The sequence below is a fragment of the Uranotaenia lowii genome, chromosome 2 (assembly GCF_029784155.1).
Source record: "Uranotaenia lowii strain MFRU-FL chromosome 2, ASM2978415v1, whole genome shotgun sequence".
NCBI classification, from domain to species: domain Eukaryota; kingdom Metazoa; phylum Arthropoda; class Insecta; order Diptera; family Culicidae; genus Uranotaenia; species Uranotaenia lowii.
In genome coordinates this window covers 132,580,141-132,604,214 of record NC_073692.1, presented here as the reverse complement: position 1 = coordinate 132,604,214, position 24,074 = coordinate 132,580,141, and the positions used below count along the sequence as shown (strand labels likewise).

Genomic DNA, 24,074 nt, shown 5'->3' with positions numbered 1-24,074 from the left:
CCCACTTAAAAGCAACCCCACTTTTAGACATGGTTTATTAAAATCAGCGTAATAACAAAGCTTTAAAACATGAGATAACTGAAAATTTGGCCTATTTTTCGAAAAAATATCATTTCAAAAGCGCCAGAAATCTCTGGTCAATGTGTTTTCAATCTCAAATATCTAACATTTGAAGGGCTAAAAAGTACCACTATTCTGGATTTGTTTTGAAAAAAAAAAAAAAAAAGATCATATGTTAACCAAGAAAAGAAGAATGTAAACCCCGTCATTCCAGATTGGCCAGTTTTATCCGGGCTTGCCCGGATATTTAAAGAACAATTAAAGGTTAATCCGATGCGGCCCGGATACCCGGATTTTATGAAAAAACTGAATGTTTTTGCCTGGATTTATTCTAAATATTTTCTAAAATAAAATAAAATAAATTGAGCAATGAGAAGCTTTGATTTTCAAGTCTGTAAACGAATTCTCAGAGTTATATTCAGCAAGATTAATTAAAAATTGTTTTTGGAAGCTTCGAACAAAATTAGATGTGCTTCGAAGAGCAATCAAAGTTTGAAATGATTTTAACCTATTTTTCTCTTAACTTCGTTCAAATTGTGCATACATTTTGCCCAGAATTTTCCGGGTTGGCCAAAATTTTGAAATAGAAAATTTGAATCCAATGACCGGTTTTTGTCGGGTTTCAAAATAAAAAAAAGACGGAATTGCCCGGCCCGGACACGTGCTGGAAAAAATTTGGAATGCTAGTATAAAGCTTTTTGGAAAAGGACAAAAACTCGATAAATTTGTTCAATTTTTGCAATCGAAAAAGTACTGAAATTAAGCTCTCTAGCACATGTGTTCATGCAAATTTTGAAAAACAAAAAATCAAATTGCTTTTGAAAGATAAAGTTAGACTTCTGATAAACTTCTGTGAATTTTTCAGCGAAAATGAAGGATATAAGTGTGTTAACATTAAAAAATGGTTACAATGTTTAATGAAGGAGAGGAAAGATAGATGTGGTTAGATTTACTGCAATTAACCATAACGGTAATTTGAATAACTTCTTTTAATTGATAAACATTCCGACGGAGCGGAAAAATTTGGAAAATTCAAGGGTATACCGATTAGGAAAAGATCTAAATTTTTAGAACCTGATCCAGAGCTCTATCCTGCTCCTGATCTTGATCTTAAACCAGAACCTAATCCAGGTCATGATCCTAATTTTGATTTGCATCCAAATCCGTTTCTGATCCTGATCTTAATGATGATTTGATTCTGATCCCCAGTCCTGATCTCAAACCTTGCAGGGTTAAGTGGGGTATCAGACCGCTGCAAAGAATGACGTTTTGCTCCCATATGTTTTTTCGATGCCTTTTTGGTCATCAAGCATCAGTGTAAAATTTGAGATGATTTGGTTGACTCCTGAATTAGCGTAACGCGTTTCTATTTTGTGTGGAAATTTGTATGGAAGGAGACATTTTTGCACATTAAATCATCTAGAAAACTCAGTTGAGCTTTAAATGAAGTTGGTATTTGATTTTTGGTTTTGACTATTCTTAAGCTTCATTTTTTGCTTACATGACAAGCAGCTAAGCATTTCATGAAAAAAGTTATATGTAACCATTTCGAAATAAAAATCTAAATCCATTTAAATGTATTTAAAAATGGCAAACTTTGCTTGCTATAGCTTTAAATGATTTCATTTAATGTTTTTGCAAAGGTTATATAAATCAGAAAATTCCATGGCTATGGCAGTTTTTGATGTTTTTTATTTTCATCCTACGATTACACAGCATTCAAATAAGCAGCCAAAAACAATGAAATCTAAAAAAATAAATTTTGAAAAAAATATTGCATAACATTGAATAAATTTCTGGGGTACAAATAAGTTTATGTTTTGTTCACATGAATAGTGAAGCAAGAATCGAGGAAAAATTTTCATCAAAAGTTTTGTTTTTTGAAAATTTCAGTATATCTTCGACGATTTTTGAATGAAAAATTTTGCTAATTCAGAATTGGATTAAAATTTAAGAATTTCAAATTTCCGTCCATATTTTCCCCATATTTTTCAAAACACGGAGTTATTACGTGTTATGACGAACACTTGTTTTCTAAGTGTTGGTTGATGATTAAAATTCAATTTTTATAGTCCAAATTACAATAACCATTAAAATCTTGAAAATAAACTTAATTTCTGGGGGAACTATTTTTTCATTATTATTTATGACTATCGATTATCCTAAAGAGATAGACCTGTCTAAATTAAATGGATTCCAAAACTAATCCTCAAAACAGATCTGAAACGCAATTCGGATCATCAATGTTCGCAAAACCATGTTGGAATTTATAGTTATCGTCGAATTTAATCATCTCTATTATCAATGCATCATCGACGTTTTGAAAAATATCCAACTACACCCCTAGAGAAGGGGAGAGAGTAGGTAGGTGATAAAACAAACATCCATGTTCAATAATTGATTTACTTCTGCTTTCCTTCCCGCTTCCGGTCCGGCATGAGTCCGGTGTACATTTGATGAAAGTTGTAGATGTAAGGTTCTGAGTCACCTCTAGAATTAGCATCCAAACCAAACCAAATGTCACATCCTCGACCTCAATTTTATTAAAATATACTACCCACCACCACGCGGTGTGGTATTCTGGCTCAACAATTCAACTTGTTAGCCAACTCTTGGGCAACACAGGGGCTTCATTCATTTCATGGCCATGGCACTTGACGCGGCCGGCGCGGTTTCTATTTTTATCGGAACAAGACGACTCGTTGACCGCGACCCAGTCGTTGTGATGTTGGGCGCTGTGCCACATTCCGGAGTGACCCTTCTTGGTTGGGCTTCGAATATGGATTGTTCAAACTCACCTGCCATCCCTGAATAAGTAAACTCCTGTCGACTGCCCGCAGCCACATGACGGCATCTCCCGCCTGGAAATCCCGTAACTTTCGGCACCGATCGTGCAGGAACATTCCCAAACATTTCAGCAGCTCGGATGTGGAGGCCTGTAAAATGCGGAAAAAAGGGAAGAGAAAATGTTGTAAGTTTTTTGGGCGAAAATCGTGTTTGAAATTTTAAAAATCCATCGTTGCCTTTTCACTTTATGTTCGAAAATATGACAATTTTTAAGAGCATATTCGATGATTCAGTAATGTTCATCTGATGACTTTAAATTGAACGAAAGAAAGTCGTAGTTTCTTCAACAAAGGTGTTGTTTTTTATGAAAAATTGGAATTGGGGTGGGGGTGTTTTCGAATTTTGGTTTTTAAGTATTCTCCTTTCCTGTCTTAAATGGTATAGGTATCAATTATTGATTTTAACACAACTTTGTTATAACGATATGTGCTAAACTAAAATGAGATAATCTCTTTAAAAAAGTCAATTGAAGTTGTTTGATACAGAATTACTTTTTTAAGAGCTAATAAAAGGCTGGAAACTTTAATTTATATGCTTCATATCAGCCGCAGTTTCATCAGCTTCAAAGAGAATCCCTCCAATTGGGGGGAACAGAAATTTTCCATTGCATTTCAGATGCAATTATTCATTTCTTTTCACAAGCTCACCGTCGTTTTCCCTTGGTCTTTTAAAGGAGCTCCACATGCCAGAGAAACTAATTGTGGATGCTTCTCACTCTGGATGGTGGACGATTTATGTTTCTCTAAACCCGGTTTGTGGCCGTCACTCGTTCAGCAGATTCGCCCCACATAATCCTGCCCTGACCAAGACCATGCAGTCATAAGCGAACGAAAAAGCCGGCTGTGCCTGGCTGGAATCTAGGACAAGCAATTAGCATTCACCGTCGTTGGAGACAGGACGGGAACGATTCGTTTAGTGTGGCTGCAACAGATTCAAGCGGCGGCTGAGGTGGTTTCCGGCAAATGGCTGGCTGTTTTCGCTATTCCTTCGACTCGTCGTAATTCATCAAGATCCTCCATCTGCGATGGAACGTTTTCGCAAGTGTTTGGAACAGCCTTAAATATTTAGCTGCCTGCCAAGCTTGTCCCTATTTAGCTTGGACCAACGCAAGATGGTTTGTTAGTATTCCAATAACATGAGCGAACTGTACCTACTCCTAAATATCTGCATATTTAAACGATACGCGGCTATTCAAAGTTGGTGGAATCTATAAGGGAAACTCTTAACGGCAGCCGTAGCCCTACCACAGGGATGATAATCACCTGAATGATAAAGTACATACACACAAGCCGTATCAATGCAATCATTGCAACCATGCGAGCGAAAGGGCACCTGACGTTGTAGCGACATGGATTACAGAATTCTTCGGATAGGGATGCCATAAACGGACCGTGGTCCGATGTTTAAAATTCTTATTGGATATATCTCGTTCAAAGTGTATTTTTTGCCGAAACGGATTTTAACAATCAACAGAGTAAAAATATCCAGATAGGTTGCATTGATCAATACGTTCAAAACTATTTACATTTTGAATCGGTTAAAAGAGTGGCTCCAGAGAGTCCAGTATTGGATGAATTATTTAGGAGGCAAAAGAGTTGATGCGTGTTATTTTTTTCTTGTATTGAAAAACCAAAACGAAACTCCGTATTTACCTTGAAGTTAACATTTATTGAAGGATTGCTACCCATTATTCCTCAGTGAATTTTATATATCTAACTAATATTAAACATTAACAACAGATAAAAAAAATCTTTAAAAAAAATTAAATAGGGTTAGTTGCCCTACTTTGGACCCTTTAAGCGGTGGTTTTCAAGTAATCATGATTTTCTCAAAAATGGACGGGAAATTTATATCGTTTAGGAAATTCATACATAAGTCATGATCTTATCTGAAAGTTACAATGAAAATTTTCAACATAGGTTACGCCGTTATTGAGAGATTTGCAAAGATATGGATGATCAAAAGTTCCAACATTGAACCTACTGTTCCTATTTTGGTACTGGACCGGTTCTGGTCCCAGAACTAAAATTTATATAAAAGTATGACTTTTCGAAAATAAATAAACAAATTCATTGAAAATGTGATCTTCAATCAATTATTATCATAAAAAAGTATTACAGCTTTTTAACATTTAAAACAATTAAATTTCTGTTATGAATATCACAAACACTTCCATTCCCCATCAGCTCTATCAGCAGAACAATAACTGAAACTTGTTTGTGTCTACTTACTTGTAGTTTATATCCGTAAAGCTGGCAAAAACTGTTAGGAATATTCAATATTCGTTCAAAATTATACCTTAATCAAAAATTCGCACTTTTGTTGATTTGCTGGTGTTGATGCAAAGTTTTGGTGATGTTAGGTCTAAACATGGAACATCAAAGTCGATAGTTTCCTATATTTGGACCCTTTGCAAATTTTCCGAGTTTTCCATTGATTTTCATGAATTTTAGGAAAAATAGGTAGGATGGTTCATATTCTTCACAATGAAAGTAATTTTCTTCTAAACTTTGGATAGGACAGTATAAACCCGTGAATTTTTCTTAAATACTCTAATTTCTTTAAACGCGCTCCCCCAAATGAGCTGTCTGATTTACTACTGATGAGAAGGTACATTTTCAAAAACGTTGAAAATATTATCAGAAAGACTTTTAATGTCAAAAAACGGTATGGTAGGGTTCAGGAAGAATAAGAGTGCATTGTGTGCATAGGAATATATTAATGTTATGCTAAAGTAGGCTCTAGGTCCAAAGTAGGAGCACTCACCCTAATTTTTTTTATTACTTAATTTATCGGTCTTTTCGGTGAAAAGTGATGATTTTTTAAGTGTGGTGGTAGATAAGGGATACCATGCGTACTCTTTTAAGAGTACATGTCCTCTTTTTCGATCGAGATATGGGCGTACTCTTCTTCTTGTGAATCTTTACAAAATGGATTCTTTTTTTTGTTGAAAGATATTTGAGCAGAAATATCAACGTATTTCTTTTCTCTATTGTGTGAAGTTGTTCCACAACATCTTATGCAAAAGATGCCCCACACATCTTATGCAAAAAGAAGAAAGAAATACAGCTTGCAAAAAATTACTTAAATTTCTTTTTTTTTTATAGACATGCATTTTTAGTCGTTATAAAAATAGTGCGCGATAAGCGCCTTTGAGATGCAAACTGTAATCAATATGCATAACATTTAAGAATAGTACAAGAATATTTTAAAAGAAAATTTATAATTGTCATGTAAGTTACATAACCTCCAAGACATTGGCTGTATTTGATTGAATTGAAATCGGTGCCACCTCAGATAACACACAATATATACAGTAGAACCCTGCTTATCCAAGCTCTGGTTATCCGAGCTTCCGCGTAATCTGAGCCACCATTTATATACAAAATCCATGTAAAAATGTGTTTTGCCATCGCGATATATTGTAAATCTAATAAATTGACTTTTTTTGCAAGTTTGAAGTCTATACATGCGAGAAACGACGATTAAATAGAAAATTAAATTCTCTTACTCTTTTTTAGATAAATAATCTCAATGTACTTTTCTTGGTGTTGCGGGATATGGTAACCCTATGATAGATGCAATTCTAACTGTATCTACCTCTTCAAAGTAAGGTAAAATACCTAGTTTATGACAATTTTTGTCTTGATGTCAACAATAATGATGTTTAAATTTTTAAAATGTTATTTGAAAAAAAAAATAGATTTATTATAATAAAATGCACATTTTTCTACATTTTAAGCAGTTTTTGTTGACCAAAAGTGTGCAAATTCATTTTTAATATTTTTTAAACCATCGAGATTAAACCATATCTAGTTTTCAACCGCCAAGTTTATTTTTCGATAAAAAAGATTTAGTTTTCGACAAAAAAGATTTAGTATTCGATAGACATGTACAAATTAAATAATCTACCCATGAATAGCTTATACATAATTTCTGTTTTCAAATGCTTTATTTTATTTGCAGCATCATTGCTTTAACTCAAAGAAACGTGAATAAAATCATAACTACTACACTGAACGACTTCATACAAATTATAATTAAAACAATTCTTTCCCTCGTAAAAAGGGTCAATGGCATTTTTCCCGAATTGAGACGAACGGATATAAGATTTCTAATATCGACTTAGCACAATTATCTTGGAAGTAGCTTGACACATCCAGGAAACTTATCTTGTAATGCAAGATATTGAAAGGGAACCGACCAGATTTTGAAGATCCATGTATGTTTCATCGTCACGTAAAAATACTCTCATACAGGACCGTAGTCAGTTATTTATTCGAAATTTAACTTGTGAATTTGAAGGAAAACTGTGAATGATGAAACTGCTTCAGATTTTTCAATTCCGGATCACCATTATGAAACTTACTTAAGATTCTGCGAAAGAATCAGATGTAAATTTCCAAATCCTAAAAATGGTTTGTTATTTTAAATATTTTATTTTCTTATTCCAAAAGAATGAGTTTTGAACATAAAAGTTTGAAATGCAAAACCGAGATTCGAATCAGGATTTTTTCCCAACGTTGATCCAAGCTGAAGTTCAGTAACAATAAACTGGATACAGAATTCGCATTCTTATTACAGACATCGAATTTTAATGTTTCTAAGCAAATTTGGAACCACAAAATCCAGAATTATTCCAGCCAAAGCTTACCTGATATTTTTCCCCAAGTATCCAGGCCGTGAAAATCCGAGATATTCTTTCCAATATCCACCAATATAAAAATCATTAAATAAAACTCATGCAGAAAAACACTTGAGTTTTGTTTATCGAAATACATCAGTGAATTTGAAATCATATTTCAAGCTTTCAAAAAATCGATCCCATTAATTTTGATATAAAATTTACTTAAAAAAATTTGACGCAAGAAATAAGTATAAAATTTTAATGACTTAATATAAATTTTGGTTCGATTGTGCAGATGAAGTGCAAAAATTCGGGCAAAATATGTGCGATTTGGAAAGCTTAGTCTTACCTTTTTGGAATTCGATATTCGGGACTTAGTTTCTATTAACAAGTTGGAAATTCTTTCGAGGTTCTAAGTCGGGATAGTTACTCTTGAATCATTTTCGTCGTTGATCAAAATTTTATTTGGAATTTTTAATTTTTAGTTTAGAGAAAAATACTTTGCTAGGCAACTTTGGACCCTCATTGGGTGGGGGAGTTTAATCATCAAACACTCTCCCTCCCCGTTCCTACAGCTCATATTATTTTTATCCAGGAATATTTTTGTTCATGGATATGATTATTCCGTTAAAATGAGTTGGTTTGAATATAACTTTCGAATGAAGCTCTCAGAGTCAGAGGATTAAGGGCTGTATTCGAAAAAAAATGCAACACTTTCATTTGTGAAGAACTTTTGAACGGATTTTTGCGCATTCATGAAATTTTCAGTGATACAACCTAGTGATGTAATGTTTAAACGCTAATGAAGCTAATGAACAGTGTTCGGCACCGCTAACCGAAAATTTAGAGCCGCTAATTATATCGCTAACTCAATAAAAGTTAGCGATCGCTAATTTAAACCGCTAAATGTGCTGAAAAAGTTATCGCTTAAAGCGTAGAGTGCTAATCGCTAATCACTAACTGCAATCAATCAAACAGAAACAGAAAAATTATTGATAACATTTTTTGTAATTTCATGGTTTTATGATGTACTAAATTAAAAAATATCATTTGGGGCTGAACAAATATAAAATTATTCTTTTATTCCCCCTTCACCCCTTTGAATATTATTTTTCAAAAACCCTGAAGGGGGTTAATAAATTAAATTGATGGTTTTATTTAAAATAAATCGGAGAGATCATTCGAAAAGTTGAACGAATAAAAATTAAACTGCAGAAGATAGAAATTCTATTATCTTTTGTTTTCGAGATTTTTTCAAGTTTCCGATCTTTACGTAACTCAATTTCTCGATTTGTGAAATATAAATTATATGCAATTTTGTAGCATGCAAGCTTTTGTTAAATTTATTCCAATTTATAGAAAATTTGAATTATTTGTTATTATCTCCCCCCCCCCCCTCCCAAATTTATTCCAGCCTTATTTTCAGCAGAGATAATGGTTATATATCAATTCTTTTGATTCAAATAGTGTACAAACAGAGTTCAATTTTTTTGTGTCCAGTCCAATGCAAAATCTCTAACCAGTTTTTAAACTTACATGATAGAAATACAAAATTCAAACGAAGGTTAAATGATTCCAATTCATTTTATCTTATTTTCGAACTGACTCTTGTGCGCATTTCCCCATTGAAGACAATCGAAGAAACATTTTTCGTCTAAAGCGCATTGAAGCCAGAATGATACCCGATACTTTCTAAAAGTATAGGGGAGAGTGGGGTATCGTGGGTCATGGGGAAACGTGGGCCACTTTTAATATCTCAGATGTGTGTTGAGATAAAAATCTCAAACCAACTGTCATCGTCGTCGCTTAGCGTGAGCATATATTCCTATATGTTGTTGACTGAAATGCGCATCATATACTTCTTTTATTTATCAAGCTAAAAAAAGTTAGAAAAATTTACTTACATAATTAAAAAAACACCCGCTAATTTCAGCGATGGGGAACCTAAAGCGCATAACAAAAATATGCTCATACGCTTGTGATCTTAGTTTTGTCATGATCTTTCACGTGGAAAAGGAATTTTTGATGAAACATCAATAAGTCCCACAAACGCAACCAATTTGCAAATCATAGCTTGTGGGGAATCGTGGGCCACACATCTTGAATCACTTATATTTTTATGTTTTTATACACATTCAGAGCTTAAAATACGTTTTTCCTATCTGTGAAGTTTTCTTTTGCCAAATGAAGAGTTATGAAAAATATTTTGTCCATCTTATATAAGAAATTTTGCCAAAACGTTCCCGAGCCAGGTTTTAGAATCTATGCGATCATACACAGCTCTCTTTTTTATTTCATCATCTGAAATAGCTTTAAAATAACGAAATGAATTAGTAAATCACAGTTTTGGGTCGATTCATAAACTTTGCATGTTATTTGGTCAAGTTGGGTTTGGTGGCCCACGATTCCCCACCATTTTTCAAAATCCAAAAAATATTGCATTTTTTTAAACAGTCAGAATTAGAGGAAAATAACTTATTAAAAATTAAAAAAAAATACCTTGTGATACCTTGAAAATGTAGAAAACCATACCATTTTTTATTTTTATTTTAACTTTTATAATAAAGAAGTTATGCAACAACGAAAAAAAGTGGCCCATGATTCCCCACTCTCCCATACTTCTTTGATTAATCTGTGAATTTGAAACAAATGTATGGAAGTTAGCGGTCTTCAAATAGCGGAACCAAACAATAGCGGAACTTTTTAATTCGCTAGGTCAATAAAAAAATAGCGACAAAATTAAACCGCTAACAAAAATTTAGCGGACTAACTAGCGTTTAGCGGACTAGCGTTTTTGTGCCGAACACTGCTAATGAATAAATTCATTGACCACAATTTTTATGCAGGATCGTAAGAAATCTTGGAAAGTCTAATTGCGAGACCTCAAAACACCTGGAAATCAATTATGTGACCAAAATTCGTGTGGTTAATCGTTTTAGATTTCATTGAAAACAGCCCGGATTTTGCCTGGATTTATTCACTTTATATGCCAAAATCAAACAAAAAAAAAAACGATTGTGTTGCACTTTTTTTTCATTTATGCGTCCAAAACGAAATCAATTTTTATAAAAAATAATCTTGAAAAAATCTTTGGAAGTCTTAAATACGATATAAAATATATGTACTTTTAAGTTTTGACAAAAATGTTTTATTTGAAGTTCAATTTTCTTGATTTATGCTGGTTAATTCTTGGGTTTTGATCAAATTTGCTCGAATATTGCCCGGATTTTTGGTCGACAATTTTGAAATCAAATGTCCGGATTTTGCCAGGTTTTTACATAAAATAGCCCGGATTGATCCGGCCCGTATAGGGGCTGAAAAAATTCTTACCCTAGAAGCTACAAATCATCTGATGTTCTTTCAGTCATTGGTGACATTTTTTAAATCAGAGAGAACCCTACTTGAAAAAGATCTTGTAATACATCGTTTTTTTTATATCATCTGGTTGAAAAAAAATCAACTCAAAAACATGAGAGGCTTAATGCCTACGTCAAAATGCTCGAAGCAGTGTCTCTCATTAATAGTGATGAATATCACCCATTTAAAAATTAACTATTTTTAGAAGGCTAGTAACTTTTGTGTCTAAACTTGAATCGAAATGCAGTCTTTGAATGAAATATTTTGCATAACTTAGGCTGTAAGAAAAACCATTTTTGAAAGAAATCGGCCGACGGGAACCAAAGTTTTTGATGAAAAACTGTTTTTTTTATGTTTCTCCCGAACAAAATGTCTCGAAATCCCATACAAACTTCAGGCTCGTTGAGCGACCACTTCCCGTGATCCGATCTGGCCCAAATTTGGCATGAGACCTTGTACTAAGCCTAAGATCAATTTAAGCCTGCAGCGCATAACTTTTTCAAATGTCGGGTCGTTTGGGGCACTCTAGTGTGCATTTATTCATAATGAATGATATTTTGTTTGAGGTTTATGGAGAAATGCTAAATTTTGTTGAAAAAAATCACTGTACTGGTTTTTCTTGCATATTTTCTTTCATTCCAAATGAAATTTGAATATACGAAGTTTATTATAAAATGGGTTATTGCTACAACATTTCTTTACAGAGCGATAATTCGCTAACTAGAATGCTTTAACATTTTGTGAAATAAAAACTAGACTACATGTGTTTTTTAATTCAAAAACAGTGTGAAAAAAAAGTTGTGTCAAATACAACATTATATAAAAACACTACACTATATTTTACACTAACGAACTTTTATCTGTTCAGCCCGCTTTTTTATTATATTTGTTTTGATATAAAAAATAATGCGTTTAACACTTTGCGGACCAAATACGAGATATGAATCTCGTTTTTTTTGCTTGCCGCTAGTGTGTTACTTCAAGAAGCATGACTCACATGTTCTGAGTTTAGTATTTTAAAACAACAATTTCAGTAACTCAGAGATGCAAAATTTGTAGGAATCCGTCCAGTGATTTCTGAGATACACTTTGCTGAATTTTGATGTTTTCCGTCTCAGATTTCTTCGCGGTTCTTAGTGTGTTAGCAAACAAACAAGCTACTCTTGAGTAAAAGGGATTTCGGCAAATGATTATTAGATTATCTATTTATTGTAGACTTTTCGAGCACGATAGATTTTTGCTCAAAATTTTTAATAACAATCTGATATACATATTTCGATATCTTAAACTTATCAATGCACTAAAAAAATGGCTCCAGAGAGTCAAAAATATATATTCAAAATCTAAAAACATTATTTACGAATTTATTGAAAATCTTTAGCAAATTAATGTATCTATCTCTTATCCACTTTCGTGTGCCACTTTCCATATTCATGTTTCGCAAGCCCCAAAAATCATACATGTGAAGTGTTCACGCCGTCTGCACTTCAACAACACCGGATCAGAGCTGTGCCACCGAAACGACGTGTACTGTGAAAAACGTGAACATACGAAGCCGGCAAATGCACTTTGCGTCCCCCAGGAAGAAACAGGAACCAAAGTTGTCGAGTAGAATGCATCAACTCCAGACTGGCGGCAAAACTAGTAAGGGCTAGAGGCATAACGCTTGCGCATTCCATGCCTTAAAAGGGTTGAGGACGACGTGAAAACAAATTTGCATCGGCCTGTCTCAACATATCGTTCTCAGATGTATGAACGCGGGATGAATTGCAACGTGCTGCTTTCGCATTCCCTCCCCCGCATTCTTCCGGTTTTGATCTAGGACTGGAAATCGGTTCAATCGTAAAGCTGCAGGACGGCAGCACTTTTGTGCATTCCACACACGCGTGACGGCGCTGCTGATGGAAAAGTTGGAAAATGGAATGCTCGATTGGTTAGTGTGTGAGGTATTTATGTGTAGGTAAATTTACGACTTCAAAACGGCAAACAGCAGGATCCAGCCAGCATGGATTGCAGAAGTTATTTTTAGCAACAAGCGATTTCCACAAACGATCTGACAACTTGAGCGGTTTTTCCATCCCAGATGAAGCCGCACGGGCGATGTTATCAAGTTGCCGTACCAAGCAGGAAAAAATGCTGCTGTTGTAGGTTTCATAAATGTTATTTCTCCCGGTATATGAAACTACATTTCATTCTTTCTACATTGTGGCGGGATTGCGTTACCTACTCGACATCCTGATCCAATATCAATTCAATATCAATTGAATGAGAAGTTTATGCGGCTTCCTGTTCGTGGAGCTGGATCTAGAAGATAATTTTCGATCGAAATCATCATTCATAAATAGTTTGATGTTATTACAAATTAATAGGAATCGAGTGTTAAATATTTCCCTTTTCAAATAAATTACAACCGTTGACCATTGATTATTTTCATTTTAATTTTTTTTTATTAAGGATTCCACAAAATTATGACATGTAAAGCTAAGTTCTTTTAGAAATGGGACAGTTACGAATGCGTGTATCTCAAAAACCATTCGTTTGATCGAAATACTTTCTATGAAGGAAATAAAGGTAATCTAATGATTATTCATAAAAAATTTAAAAAAAAAATTTCGTTTTTTGTGAGAAAAATTTCTACTTTATTCTTGGTACCTCCCATCGGCCGGCGCACACTTTTTTCAGTCATTATATTAAACAATGTTTCAAACTTATACCACTTAAACTCCGTCTAATCTGTATTTTTGGTGGCTACATCCTCCTCCTTCAATTTCTGCCACTTTTTGGTTCAATATTTCTCTTAAAAAATGATGGCAATTTAGTAGATAACGCTATTTCGAAATTACAAAATCTTGATTATTTTTGAGCCACTTTAAAGCGTTTTTAATGGGATTTCTGCTGGTGTTATCTGATAATAACGAAGTAAAACCATCATGAGATTGAACTTAAAGTATAATCGATTAATAAGGTTGCGAAGGGCACATACAAGATTACTCTTTTAAGGCTTTTAAAAACAGCGAAAACCAAAGTTTTCGTTTTGAAAACTTGTTTTTTTTTCCTTTATTGACTAAACTATGTACATATATTAAAGGCTCTTGATTCAGGATCATTCTGAGCCGAAGACTTTTTACAAACTAATTTTTAGTATTTCTACAAAATAAAACCGATTAACTTTGAGTTATTATTTTTCGTTTGTAGTTCTAGGGTATTCCACGGTATTCCTTTAGTTCCGGGTATTCCGTCTTCATGTACATTCCGTGCGTTTTTCGTCAGTTTCCAGGTATTCGTTGAATGTTCTTGATTTATTTCATAATTTCAAGCCAGCACTCTTTAGAAATTCAAATATCAACTTCATTGTTTGCATATCCCTTTGCCCCAGAATATCTCTAATAGATGTATTAGAAGACTTAGATATTCTATTCAGAGAATCTATTAGTTCTCCTCTATAGCGTTCATATTTTGAACAGTGCCACACAACATGATCTAAATCTTCGTAGTCTTTACCACAATCACAAATGTTCGTGTTTGACAGTCTGATCCGAAACAAATGGGCTGCTAGGCTGATTTGAGATAATCCGCGAGCAAATTTTTATGAAATTTCTTTCAAAAAACTGCTTATGAAACCATGATTTATTTTGGACTTGAGGTAAAATTGAGAAACAAAATCTTCCTAAGTCACTACTACTCCACTTACTTTGCCACTTAGACAATGCTATGGAATGTGCAATGGAATAAAGTTCAAAATGTTGGAAACCTCTACAATAAACCAAGTCACTAATTGCTCCCTGCTTAGCAAGATGATCAGCTTTTACATTCCCCAGTGGGATGGGATCCAGAACCATGATATTGTATATCCTAAATTATTAAGATTTAACAATGCTTTTTTGATTTTATATGAAAAAATACAAGTTGTAGAATTTAATTGACCTGACATGAGAGAAGACAGAGAACTCATACTATCTGAGCATATGATGTATCTGGAAGGAGGCAAACTTTTAATGTATTCACACGAGTGATAAATGGCGATCATTTCAGCAACAAATATTGAACAAGGGGTCATTAATTTGTAACTTTGTGAAGAGGTCGTATGATACATTCCAAAACCAGCACCTTGAGCTGATACAGATCCATCAGTTTATATAAAACAACCAGGATCGAAGCCTTCGAAAATACTGTGAAATACTTGAAGTGCGTGTACCCTTAAGGCTATTGGAAACTTATCAACTTCTTTCTTGAAACTCAAATCTATTTTAGGGGAAAATTGTATTTCGTCAATTGAAAAATCAAAACTGTTTTCTTCAGGACTGTTGTAGGTATCTATTGTAATAAAAACTTTATAGTTATTCAAAAATTTTATCTCCGGATTCAATTCAAATAAAAAGTCCAGCTTGTCGATTAATCTAGTGTTTCTGGTCTGGAATCTAAACAACTGACGAAGATTAAGCTCCAAAAAATTAAGTTCGAGTGGAATCACTCCTGCGATTACTTCTAAACTCATGGTATGAGTGGACATAAGGCTTCCTAGAGCTATTCTCAAACAGCGAAATTGGATACGAACTAATTTTTGTAAATGACAGTTAGCAGCACTAGAAAAGCAAAAACATCCATACTGTAAGATAGATAAAATCGTAGTTTTATACAGTGTAATTAAATCAAGAGGATGCGCGCCCCACCATGATCCCGTTATTGTTTTGAGAAAATTAACTCGCATTTGACATTTTTTAACTACATAGTCAACATGTTTACGCCATAGCAGTTTTGTATCAAACCATATACCTAAATATTTCACTGAAAAGGACCTTTCAAATTGACTTCTTTTTATATTTAAGGATATATTAAGTGGATTGTTTTTCCTAGAAAATATCATCATTTCTGATTTTTGTGCTGAAAATTCAATTCCTAAGTTGTCTGCCCAACTGCTCAGATTATTTAATGTAAGCTGTAATTTTTCTTCAGAATCTTTGATGTTCTTGCCAGGTTTATATATGACGCTATCATCAGCAAATTGTATCATGTTAACCCCCGGATGTAAACAAGAATCTATATCCCTCACATAAAAATTATATAAAAATGGACTCAATGTTGATCCTTGTGGTAGGCCTAAAAAGCTTGTCCTCTGACATTTGAATTTACTGTTAATGTAAAAATGCATTTCTTTTCTTTTCATCAGGTTATACAAGAAATCGACTAATTTGGATGGAACACCTTGGCTTGCTAACTTTTTGCAAAGAATCTCAATATTAACAGAATCATAGGCTCCTGTTATATCTAAAAATACCGCAGGTAGTACATCTTCTTTCTTAACAAAACTAGTTTGTATGTCTATAGTAAGTTCAGCTAAACAATCTTGAGTGCTCTTGCTTTTCCTAAAACCAAATTGTGTTTGAGACATAATAATTCTTTTCTGCCCAATTTTCAAGTCTGTTCAATAAAATCCTTTCCATGGATTTTCTAGGACAAGGTAATAAGCTGATAGGTCGATAAGAGCGATGATTACAGGGAGGTTTTCCGGGTTTTAATATCGGAACAACTTTAACCAATCTCCATTTTTCAGGAACAATATTCATTTCAATAAATTTATTGAATAAATAAAGTAAAAGTTTTTTGCAACAATCTGGCATATTTTGTAGAAGCTTAAATTTGATTCCTTCCAAACCTGCTGCAGTGTTTGAGCTTGAAAGTAAAGCTGAAGAAAATTCACTCATTTTAAATGGAGCACATAATTCTTCAAAAACAATTTCATTTTTAAATTCATCGGCTGGTTTGTTTACAAAATCAGGACAAACTTTCATAGCAAACTCTTCTACCCAATCCTCAGAATATGTTTCATTGTTACTATGATTGCTGTTACGTAAATTCCTAGCAGTACGCCAAAGATAAGACAATGCTGTAGTTCTGGAAAATGATGAGATTTTGTCTTTCCAATAAGATTTTTTCTTGTTTTGGAACATTTTTCTACATTCATATTCAAGCTGTTGATATGATTTAAAATGTTCAATTTTACCAGTTTTTCTGAACTTTTTGAATGCGTTTTTTTTTTCGTTATACTTTTGCGAAGCTTCACTATCCCACCATGGCTGTCCTCTTCGTCTGGATGTAATGTTTGGGTTGAATGGTTTATTTTGGGCTTTTATAGCACAATCAAGAATACTTTGGTTCAAAAAATTATATACTTCTTCAAAATTGTAAATATTTTGAGTTGAATTTTCATATTCAGTTATTATATCCAACAAAAAGTTTTGATATTTTAACCAGTCAATATTTTTTGTTAAATCATACAGAAAATTAAATCCTTCTACAGTCTTATCGCTCACAAACGTTGTTAAAATGGGCAAATGATCGCTACCGTTCAAATCCTCTATTATCTTCCATGAACTAGAAAGAGCCAAGGAATTGGAACATAGCGTTAAATCAACAGCGGAATCTCTAGAAGCTGGAGCACCTATTCGAGTAACTTGTCCATCGTTCAGAATAGTAAGGTTTTCCTCATCACATAAGTCATAAATAGTCAAAGCTCTGGTGTCATCGTAGGATTCACCCCACGCAGTTCCATGAGAATTTAAATCACCGAACAGAAATCTTGGTTCAGGAATTAGATTCACTAATTGCTTAGTATGTTCTTTTAACAACTTATATGGATTTGGTGGTATATACCAAGATGAAACGGTGAAATGAAAATTTGCTGTTTTACAAGAGATTGAGACTTCTTCTATTTTTCCAAATTGTGGTAAATCAAGTTTATGAAATTCAATTCCACATCTAATACCTATCAGCACACCACCATAGGGTGTTTCGCGATCTTTTCTCACAATGTTATATCCAGTAATACAAAAGTCAAGTTCTACAGTTAACCACGTTTCAGATATACAGAAAATATCAATGTTGTAATCATTTAACAAAACAATCAAAGACTCCTTTTTTGGAGCTATACTTCTTGCATTCCATTGTAAAAATATAATTTTTCTATCCATTAAAACTAACAAAAGATGCCATGAGGGGCCATTTACTACATAACTTGTCGAAAAAAAATTTTATGAGGGGCATAAATTTGAAAACTATTGATTTAATATATTCAGGTATTTCAAAAGCGTCACATATAAACTCAATAACATTCTGAATGGAAAATGTTTCAGCTGAATCCGTGTTAGGGGGTTCTGTTACAACGTGTGGTGCTGTTTCAGGTGTTTTTTCTTTCAAATTTCTTAATTTCGTTGTGTGTACTTGGTTATTTTTTTGAGCGAAATCTGAAATCGAAGTTCCAGGAGGGTCTAATGGAGGGAATGAAAGTTCTGGATTTGTATTAGTTCTCGATAAAATTTTAGGCTCTTTTTTCAAAATTTTTGGACGAGTTGGCTGTTTTCTTTTTCTTGAAATAATAGTTTCAGGAACATTGGGGTTGGGTTCTTCATCACAATCAGACATTTCTGAGGAAAGAACATCAAATCGATTGTTAAGGTTCAATAAATTGGTTTCATCAGTTTTTTTTAAGACTTCTGCGTATGAAAATTTGTGTGATTCTCTAACAGTTTTCCTCCATTCACTTTTAGCTTTCCGGTACATTGGACAATCTTTAATGCTCAAATGTTGGGTGTTACAATGAAAACACAAGTTTTCTTTAATCGAACATTCTTCCCCAGGGTGGCTTACACCACATTTCCCACATTTTATTTTGTTCGCACAATATTTCGCTGTGTGATTAAGCTGTCTACATCGTTCACAGTACATGAGTTTCGGAATGTAAGCACGTACCGGTAACAACACTTTCTCAATTTCGACAAATTCTGGCAACACAGTACCTTCGAACACGACCCGAATAGAAGCTGATACACTATACACTTTTTTATCTCCAACAACACTGACGTCATATAAGCGATTACAATCCAGAATGCGAACCGGTGCTATAGCGCCATTACGCCACCTACCCTGACCAAAAGAAGGAAGATCTTCAAGACTGACATATCCATCAACAATTACCCCAGCAGTTTCAACCTCAAGGCTTGGAATGTACACATTATATTCTAATGTAAAAAGAAGATTACTAACTATCTCATTAGCATGTTTTCTCTGCCCCACCAGCACGCGAAGTCGATTAAAAGCTGTTTTCTTTATTTCCAAAATAGATGAATAATGTTTATGTAGTTCTTTTGATATTGTTATTACATTCAGAGACCGACAAAAAACACAAACACAACACAGTACATAACGTGCAACACAAATCCTGGAGTGCTGACACATAAATTTTTGTGTGCGACACTTTGGTTTGGCACAGCACTTCAATTGTGTTGTGTTGCATCAAATCAACACGACACAGTTCCCAGTTGTGTCGTGTCGAGGATAACACAGCATGCAGCACAGTGTTGTTACGAGCAAGGCTATTTTTTTACCCGTCGCACTTGACTGGACAGCATTTCTCCGTATTTTCAATGGCGAAGCTCTTCACTCACATTGTGTTGAGCAAAAGCAAAAGAAAAAAATTTATCCAGTTCGGCTGCTATCAAGTAGGCGACGAATTGAAAAAAAAGCTAACTGGCAGGAGCAACAATGATAATCATATCGGGACCGGCACACGAACACACTGTGTCGTCAACTATGTCGCATACTGTGCTGTGTTGCGGCCGACACGCAACAAAAGTAGATTGACACAGACACAGCACAGTTTCGTTTCGGAAGTGCTGTGTCATCCAATTGTGTTGCACTTACTGTGTTCGTGCTGTTTTCGGTCCCTGATTACATTTAGCGGCTTTTGTTTAGGTTTGAAAAAAACTTGATACGGTCCCGAACATGTTTCAGGATACTTTTTTATTCTAATAAAATCTGAATTTGGAATTTGAGAGTTTTGGGGACCAATCGGTACTTGATCAGTAGAGGATGGGAAAGGAAGGTGAAGTGAGGAAATTTCAGGAGATGATTGTGATGATGAGCATGGGGAATCGATTTGTGAAGCAGGAGACAGCATTAGAGGTGGCGAAGTAAGCGATGATATCAATATTGGCGATTTAGATGAAACACGTGGTTGAGAATCTACTGTTAAACCCATTGTCGGTAGAACACTGTGGTGTGATGGGTGAGTCAAGTTGTTATTGTGGTCACCGGGGGTCCCCGCAAATGAGGATCCCCCGCTTTTATCTCCCATTTGATAGCAAACAATAAAAGCTTCAACCGAATTCTATTTTTGAGATACTGTACTTATCTTCTTTTGTCCGATGAGGTACGGTGATAGGCCTTCTGGTATATCCAAGGTCAGCTCAGCACTATTGTTCTTTTTTCGGAGGAGCTTAAATAAAACCGTCTATCTTCACCGACTGTTGAACAACGAATGATTTGAAAACTTGTTGTTTTTTTTTTCATAGGAGCAGAAACTTGGCAAATGTTCATATTTTATACAAAACAACCAGCAAATACATACTTTAATATGCTCGGGACCTTGCCACGAGCAGACATGGTATAGGATTCAAACGTTGGAGAATTTGTTTGAAATAGTGTTTTTCATGAGTTTTGTCGTGCATCAGAAATCATCTGTCTCATAGCCTAAGTTTATCAGAGAAAAATTTGTAAAACATATCAGCAATCTACACTCAGCTTTTTGCTTATCCAAAATTAAAAATGCTGGTTTGAGACTTGGCTTCCCTGATGACCCTTAAACGTAGTTGCCGATCATGTACTCACTCTAATGCTTGATTTGAACTTTGTGGACATTTTTGACAGTGTTTGCATACTTTTTAAAGACTTACACACAGTATTTCTTTGAATAACGTTTTACGTCTTGGTGGTCGAGTGGTTAGCGTGGTAAGACGGTAATCGCTGGTCGCTGATGGCATGGGTTCGATTCCCATCTCGGTACTGGGTGTTAAATGTTAATATTAAGTTGTCCACGTCGTTTATTCAGTCTGTAAAGCCTAAATCGCCTAAGACAGTGTATGTTTTTTTTTAAATAATCAACGGTTTAATCAGCTACCAATTTGATAATGACGGATTTTTAAGGAGACTGTACATCATTATTTTTTTCTTTTTCTGTTACATTGTGAATATCTAAAAAACGCGTCAATTTTAAATTTTGATAAAAATAGGTGGAATAGTACTTTTTACAAGCCGCAAAATGCTGTCAAAATTTTGAAGGTTCGATTGCTAGTGAATGAGCTATTAGCAAAACAAAGTGTTCCATTTCTAAAAGAACTAAGCTTCATTTTTACACCTCTCATAACTTTTTTGGTTGTTTTTTTTTGCCACAAATAGCGATATAAATTTTGGAAGCGATTTATTTTGTTCTGAATTAGCGCAACGAGTTTTAATTTTGTATGGAAATTTGTATGGGATGACAAAATGTTTCATTCAAAAATCGCCAGGGATGTGTGGAAAATTCTTAAAAATATATTTCTAGATAATTTATATTCCTTGATTCTAGCAGTAAATTTCATGTAAACAATCCTTAACCCTAACTTTTACCTCAGAAAAGATATTCAAAGTTTTGGAAAAAAAGTTTTCTAAATATTTTTTTAAATTTCACCGTTTTAGACTGCTCATTTTTAAAGCTGTATAACCGTAGGATGAAAAAAATAGCAGAAAACTGCTTTGCATAGCTAATTCTTTCGTTGATTTATTTAACCTTGACAAACACATTCCTTGAAACTTGTGAAAGCTCTAGCCAGCAAAATCTGTCATTTTTATATAACTTTCATTGAATCCAGATTTTTTTTTTTTTGAATTTATAACTTTTTTCTTCAAAGACTTAGCTTCTTTTCATGTTGACAAAAAATGAAGCTTAAAAACAAGCTAAATCAATAATTAAAGATTATTAACTCCATTACAAGCATATTTCAATTTTCGAGGTGATTTAATAGGCAAAAATTTCTTCCTTTATACAAATTTCGATACAAAATTGAATCGTGTTGCGCTAATTCGGGAATCAACCAAATAATCTCAAATTTTACACTGTAGCTTGGTGGCCCAAAAGACATCGAAAAAACATATGGGAACAAGTTGTTTTTGTGTCGTTCGGTATCAAGTGGACAATGTGTAAAAATTGAAAAAATCACGAAATTGCAATTATTACTAGTTTGAGAGATTTAGTTTCGCTTAATTGATTTTTTTCAAATATCAATATCAAATAATCAAGGCGAACGATACAGAAGATTTTACATTTGACCGTTTATATAAAAATGGTGAATTATTTCTATACACCTATCAGCAGGGTCGCATTAAGTCCTCGAGGGGCTCGGGGCGATTTTTTTTTTCTGGGGAATCACTACATATTGATTTTTTCATAGGCCCTTTTGAAAGTTCAAATATTTGATGAATGAGTATCATAGTTCAAATTTATACTTAAAATCTTAAGTGTCCGTTTCCCGGCCATGTTTGCGTTTCCGGGAATAGGGAAATCTGAGCATCCTTTTCCCGGGGATTCCCTAATTCTGTATTATCAAACATTTACTGTATTTTAAAACATTCAAACATTATAAATATTGATTTTGATTTCGTTTTTATTAATTCTTAAAGAGAAAAAGGTATTTCCACCGACAAACAAATTTTGACTTCTTTAAAAAAATAACGGTTTAATTACAACCTCTTTATTCGAAAAAAATGCAATGAGTTGTTCAGTGTACTTAGAAAAATAATAATCTAAAAAATAAGGGGTATGAATAAATTGACCTACAATACTTACTGCTTCTTGCTGCCAAAAATTGACAAAATTTCCTTAACGATAAACATTGGCTTGCTAAACTTGAGGTGATCAATTAATCGAAAATTCTAAACCATCAGTACGAGTAAAACGAACCTTTCAAATTCTTCTCTGAGTGTGTTTTATTTGAAAATATTAGCCGGTTTTTACATTTATTACTAAGCTTAAGGACGAACAAAATAATATCTTTACATCAATGCTGTAAGCATTTTTTGGAATAAAAAAATCCAAAATCCTATCCATATACCATATATACAAATTTGAGCCATTTTTTTCCAATTCAGGTCGTGTTAATTTAAAGAATGGAAACTGAGCAATCATTTTGGATTTCTAGTGTACACGAATGTGCAATATACGGTTTAAAAGGTCAATGATAAGAAAAAGTCGCTATCGGGGCAAAAAGTCTACCTCGGGAGTTAAAAAAATATGAAATGAATGAGTTTAGTTTTAGAAGCTAACGTACAGCATATCTGAGTATTTATCTACATCGTCAGCAGCAGGTTAATCTCTATTTTTATGGGCTTGGAAATTTTCGGGATTTTTCCAATTTTTATCCGGGATTCGGAAATTCCCGAAATTTTTAGATTCCCGGGAATTCCCGGTGGAAAATCCCGGGAATGGACACTCTACTGAAAAAACTATCTTCAAAAAAATTTCATCAATTGCATATAATGCGGGAGAGTTAATTAAAGAATCGAAACTGAAAATTCTGATATAAGCTAATAGATGCGTAAAAAACTATTTGTAATTAACTCGAACACATTGAAGATCGCATAGGAAAAATGGTAAAAATGTAATATGTTTCGTGCTTTATTTCTGGGAATAAAACGCCAAATTCTACCAATATGGTTAATAAAATATCGACTGCTTGATAACGATTGTGAAATAGTTAAATTCTAAAACTTCAATAAATGGGATATGTGTTATGAATAACAATTCACTACCGCAAATGAAATCAAACTCATAATTTCAAATCAAGATTAGAAATATGAAATGCGAATATGTTCAATTTTAGAGAAAAAAATGAGAATCATAATCAATATCGAAGTCAAAGAAGGAAATGCCAAATTTATATCTCAGATTCCAAAAGTTTGTTCCATTTTCATATATTTCTGTTTTAAGTTATTTGAAAAAAAAAAGGATTGGAACGCAGATTTCAATTTTAAAGTTAAAATAAATTTGTTGTCTCCAAATATCAAATTTATGACCGATTCAAAAGAAAATTAAAAACATGCACTCAGAATGCCAGTTAAATTTTAAAAAAAGCATCAGTAAATTTGAGTTTATAATCGTTCAGAACAAGAGCCAAACCTTCAAAATGGAAAAAAAATCAAGAATTGAATCTTTGTTGCCAAATCTGAAACAGATGCAAATTAAAACAATGAAATATTCAAATAACAGAGCCACCGAATGGAATTCGGAGTTTAACTAACTTTGAGAATGCTCAACTGATGAAAATAATTTGACGTTTTCCTAAAGGGAAATATATTTAAATATTGCATTGTTAGA

At 33.7% G+C, this 24,074-nt stretch overlaps 1 protein-coding gene across 1 annotated transcript in view; it reads right to left on the bottom strand.

Moving 5' to 3' along the window:
- Positions 1-24,074, bottom strand: part of LOC129744852 (cyclin-dependent kinase 5 activator 1-like) — a 184,496-nt gene that overhangs the window by 35,071 nt on the left and 125,351 nt on the right. The window contains exon 2 of the mRNA XM_055737592.1: positions 2,859-2,996. Coding sequence (XP_055593567.1) covers positions 2,859-2,996 — 138 coding nt within the window. The remainder of the gene's footprint in view (positions 1-2,858; positions 2,997-24,074) is intronic.